The sequence below is a fragment of the Bidens hawaiensis genome, unplaced genomic scaffold, assembly GCF_021521415.1.
Source record: "Bidens hawaiensis isolate Kalapana, Puna unplaced genomic scaffold, B.hawaiensis_p1.1 tig00012849_1, whole genome shotgun sequence".
NCBI lineage: Eukaryota > Viridiplantae > Streptophyta > Magnoliopsida > Asterales > Asteraceae > Bidens > Bidens hawaiensis.
The window spans coordinates 1-5,111 of record NW_027492073.1 but is presented as its reverse complement, the minus strand read 5'-3'; the positions used below and the strand labels follow the sequence as shown (position 1 = coordinate 5,111).

General features: G+C 33.7%; 1 protein-coding gene across 1 annotated transcript; it reads left to right on the top strand.

The window, feature by feature from the left end:
• The first annotated feature begins 314 nt into the window (after nucleotides 1–314).
• On the top strand, nucleotides 315–3,750 carry LOC143542452 (putative inactive purple acid phosphatase 27). Its single transcript, XM_077035032.1, has 12 exons — nucleotides 315–762; nucleotides 832–923; nucleotides 1,011–1,083; nucleotides 1,163–1,285; nucleotides 1,384–1,476; nucleotides 1,604–1,733; nucleotides 1,827–1,908; nucleotides 1,970–2,105; nucleotides 2,184–2,389; nucleotides 2,470–2,595; nucleotides 2,693–3,002; nucleotides 3,198–3,750. Exons 1-12 carry the CDS (start codon nucleotides 580–582, stop codon nucleotides 3,501–3,503), a joined length of 1,860 nt encoding a protein of 619 aa, XP_076891147.1. The 5' UTR covers nucleotides 315–579; the 3' UTR covers nucleotides 3,504–3,750.
• Nucleotides 3,751–5,111: the final 1,361 nt, after the last annotated feature.

Genomic DNA, 5,111 nt, shown 5'->3' with positions numbered 1-5,111 from the left:
ATTTAAATCGGTTCGGTTCGCGATATTTGAATTTTGGTTCAAATTCAAAGTTTGGTTCGGATAATGACATGATTCAGATAGACCGAAATTTGAAGTCTAACTCGTCATTCAAATTCAGCTAAGTAAGAATTTCAAGTTATTCAAATCCGATTCAATAACCTAACATCATTTATAATTTCTTTTTTTTTTTAACATGAATTTCATTAAAGTAGTTAGAAGTTTATTTCGGTAAGTTGATAACTCAAAAGCAGTTAGAAAGTTTATTTTAGTATATTTTCCTGATAACGAAACAGTCCAAATTTGACTTACTCTCCGTAATCGTTGGCCATATATCAGAGTTCAAAGATTCTCACGTTCTCTAAAGTCCAAACTAAAGTATAAACAAGCAACTGAATAAGTTGACTTATTAATCCTAGTCAGTCAAATTAACGTTTTGGATCACTCACCATCAATCTCTCTGGACTTTACGAAGTTCACTACAGGATATCTCTTCGAATCTTCCCAAATCAAATCCCATTAATAACAAACAAATAAACCATATTATATTCTTGCCTGCAATCCCTTTGTGGAGTTGCCTCAATGAAGATTCTATATACAATATTATCATTTTACGTTGTTTTACTTTTAGCATCAGCCCATGTAATCAAAGACGATTACCCGATCACCGAACAACCCTTGTCGAAAATCGCTATTCACCGATCGGTTCTTGCCCTTCATGATGAGGCATCCATTAAGGCTTACCCTACAGTTCTTGGCCTCAAGGTAAAAGTTGATATTATTATTGTTTATGTGATTGAAAATGATAATGATTACTTGTTAATATGTTTTAAGGGTAAGGATGTTGAAAGAGTGACTGTGGAGCTTAAACATCCGAAACCGTCTAATGATGATTGGATTGGAATATTTTCGCCTGCTATATTCAAGTAAGTTCGTGTTGATTATCATATTTTTAGTAACATTTTAACTGTGGAATTTGATTAATATTAAATCATGATGTTATAATAATGCAGTGCATCCACTTGTTACTATGAAACTGTTGATGATATGCAGCGGGTTCCATACATATGCTCTGCTCCAATAAAAGTGAGATTAATTCTTTCAATTGCATGTTTTATAAAATGTTGCAAAATATTAACTTTATTTGAGTTTAATTATTTCACAGTACACGTTTGCAAATTACTCGAATCCCGAATATGCAAAAACAGGCAAGAGTACCTTAAAGTTTCAGATAATCAATCAACGGGCCGATTTCTCGTTTGCCTTATTTTCTGGTGGATTATCAAATGTATGTATCTACCATGTAATTCGAGTAATGTTTTGTTTAGTTATAAACTTATAATGTGTTTCGTTCTTATGAGAATTGTTATGTTTTCTTATTTGCAGCCAAAATTAGTGGCGTATTCAAACTTCATTTCGTTTGCAAATCCCAAAGCACCTCTTTATCCACGCCTCGCACTAGGAAAATCTTGGAACGAAGTAAGTCTTGCAAATGCGTTTTTACATTATATTAAACTGCATCTGCGGACCCCACAAATACCCTGCTAAGTATAAATATACTTGTTTTATATTCTTATTGTTCTATGTATTTTTGATGTTAATGTAGATGACAGTAACGTGGACAAGTGGTTACAACATAAATGAGGCAACTCCAGTTGTCTCGTGGGGAGTCGTTGGTGAACGCCCCATGCTTTCCTTTGCGGGAACACTAACATATCATCAAAATAGCATGTGTGGTATGTTCATTTTAAGAAAATATGAATTTTAGGTAGTTTTGATAAAATTAGATCATTATGATTCTTAGATTGTAAAATTGGGATTTCCTACAGATTCACCCGCAAGGACAGTTGGCTGGCGTGATCCTGGTTTTATACATACAAGTTTCTTAAAAGATTTGTGGCCGAATACCAAGTAAATATTTATATATGTTAGTTAATCATATATATTATAAATTTATAATTTCAAATTCCAGGTATTTTTACAAAATGGGACATAAATTAGTTAATGGTACATACATTTGGAGCAAGAAGAAGTTTTCGTTCACATCGCCTCCTTACCCGGGACAGGAGTCGTTACAACGTGTGATTATATTTGGTGACTTAGGGAAGGTAAAGTTAAATCCAAAAGTTTTCATAATATAAGTACTTCACTTAAATCTAAGTTTATGTTTTTAATATATGTTTCAGGCAGAACGTGACGGATCAAACGAGTACAATAACTACCAACCTGGTTCACTTAACACCACTGACCAGCTGATTAAAGACATTAACAACATAGATGTTGTATTCCACATTGGCGATATCATTTATTCAAATGGGTATATTTCACAATGGGACCAATTTACATCACAAGTCGAACCCATTGCTTCGGTTGTGCCATATATGATTGCAAGGTTAGTTTAACTTTAGCCTTTTATTCAAATTTTACATATGTTTCAATCATGTATCAACATTTTGTAACATATTCGTGTAGTGGTAATCATGAACGTGACGTGCCTGGAAGTGGATCCTTTTATGATGGTAACGACTCGGGTGGTGAATGCGGTGTCCCAGCTGAGACCACATTTTATGTCCCTGCTGAAAATAGAGCTAAATTTTGGTAACAAAAAGCCAAATATATGATCAATATATGAATATCTATCACATTATTCAGTTTAACAATATAATGAGATTATTTTGATTGTACGTTTTTGCAGGTATTCGGTTGATTATGGAATGTTTCGTTTTTGTGTAGCGGACACTGAGCATGATTGGAGGGAAGGAAGTGAACAATACAAGTTTATTGAGAAATGTCTTGCATCAGCGGACCGGAAGAACCAACCGTGGCTTATATTTGCAGCTCATCGTGTGCTTGGTTACTCTTCGGATTTTTATTATGCACTCGCAGGCTCGTTTGCTGAGCCGCTAGGACGAGAGAATTTGCAGAAGCTGTGGCAGAAATATAAAGTGGACATTGCGATTTATGGTCATGTTCATAATTATGAAAGATCTTGCCCAGTTTATGAGGTACAATACTTAATCTTGTGGACCCACCAATACCTTTAAGGGGATAAAAGACAGATAATCAATGGAAGTTAGATTCAAATCTAAGGCCTCTACCAGAGGGTTTCAAATATTTGGATTTGCATTCTGGAATTGGTTATTTGATTATCCAATATTTATTTAGATTATAATTGTTTTATTTTTTATGGTGTTGGTTAGGAAAAATGTATAAGCTCTGAGAAGTTTCATTATTCTGGCACGGTGAATGGGACAATACATGTTGTAGTAGGTGGGGGCGGGGCCCATTTGTCGAATTTTAGTGACATTAATACCACATGGAGTCTTCACAAGGATTATGATTTCGGGTTTGTGAAAATGACTGCTTTTAATCAATCATCACTCTTGTTTGAGTACAAGAAGAGCAGCGATGGGAAGGTGTATGATTCCTTCACTATATCAAGAGACTATAGAGATGTGTTGGCATGTGTGCATGATGGGTGTGAACCTACTATTGAGGGATCTTAAATGTTGGTAGAATGGTTCAATGTGTTTTTATTGTGTAATAACTTTTTTCTTATTGTTTTGTGTTTTTATTGTCTTGTCCATAGACCAATGCTAAAATAATGAGAAAATGTTATGTTTCCTTTTCTTTTAACTTAGTATCTTTTTAAATCTTTTGTGTTTAGATTCTTATATTTGTCTATATGCTTGTATGGTGAAAATCCACACATTTGGCATTGCCATGGATATGATGTTGATGTATTGTGGAAATCACTTAAACCTATGCATCAATCACTATATGACGTGTCCAAAACTTTTGATTAACAAGTTAAAATCAGAGATGCTTTTATTACATAGGGGTTGTGGTTTCTTATACCCTCTCTTAGGAATCATACACAATAGGTTGGATAATATTTCAGCAAATAATATAATATTTTCTAACATAAATTGATTTAACAAGTTTTAATGCTTTTACACACCAAGAATGGAACATTGAGTACCTTTGATGCATTGGGTTCATTTGACCCGTAATTTTCCGAATCTATTTATTCAGGCTTTTTTTTACTAACAATAAGTGACGTGAATCGACATATATTTGTAAATAGATAAGACTAAAATTGTCTGCCAAAAAAAGAAAAGCTGGTGTGCATCTTGAATGAGAGTTCATCTCCATCAACGAAATTTTTAGTTTTGAGTTTCTTTTCTTCTTTCATGAAATTACAATTTAGCTCAATTGGAAAGAGCTTCAAAACTGATGTAGAATTGGGACCATTCCAGCATTGGTTGGGCAGTAAAGGCTCTTGTTTTTGAGAGTGAAGACCAAGGTTAAAAACCTGGCATGAAAGTTGATTTTGTTTTCAACTAGATGGGTGTGTAGCCATTCCAAAAAAAAACAAAACAAAACAAAACAAACAATCGAATTGGGCCTTTGGTAACAATCCTTCCTTCAAAGATCAAACACAAGTCAACCAGCTCTCCCCTTCCCTCCAAGTCTCTAACGTGCCAAATGTTTAAAGACCACATTTACTCAATCATGCTAAGCTGTTTGGGTTCACTTGTAATTCTATATCTTATTCGAGAGCGCCTTAACGATTAAAGAAATTCATGCACAACAGAAGTGTTTGCACTACCTATTTACCCCCGACCCTTCAAGTACGAGCCCGAGACATAATATTACAGTCTTCAGTCGTGTTTGCAATACATACAGGATCGCTACCCCTTAGATCTTAAGACCATTGTAAGAAAACACCTTACTATTATATATATATATATATATATATATATATATATATATATAAACGAAAACATAAAAATCCTACGTGTCGCGATGTGGTCGTTCCGTTTTTTTGGAGTCACCAGATTTTCTTGAATTTTAAAAGGAGGCTTCTCATGCATTTGACCCGAATTTATGGTTATGGGTCTAATCAAACCCAGATATTTCTTAAACGGGTTATAGCATCTTATTAAATTGAAAACTAATCTCACCATATATTTAATATAAAATTCCTAAAAAGTATGGATATACTAAAAATTAATATCTGATTTATTTAAAAAAGATATATATATTATTTATAATTAAAAAATCAATTTTATAGTAAAAAAGAATAAACAGGTCTTGGGTCTCATCAAACT

Bases quoted from the DNA above. Each gene is read 5' to 3' on its own strand.
- LOC143542452 (XM_077035032.1), top strand. From the start codon at position 580: ATGAAGATTCTATATACAATATTATCATTTTACGTTGTTTTACTTTTA. The intron at 1,286-1,383 runs GTATGTATCTAC...TCTTATTTGCAG, and splicing joins TTTCTGGTGGATTATCAAAT to CCAAAATTAGTGGCGTATTC. The intron at 2,596-2,692 runs GTAACAAAAAGC...ACGTTTTTGCAG, and splicing joins GAAAATAGAGCTAAATTTTG to GTATTCGGTTGATTATGGAA.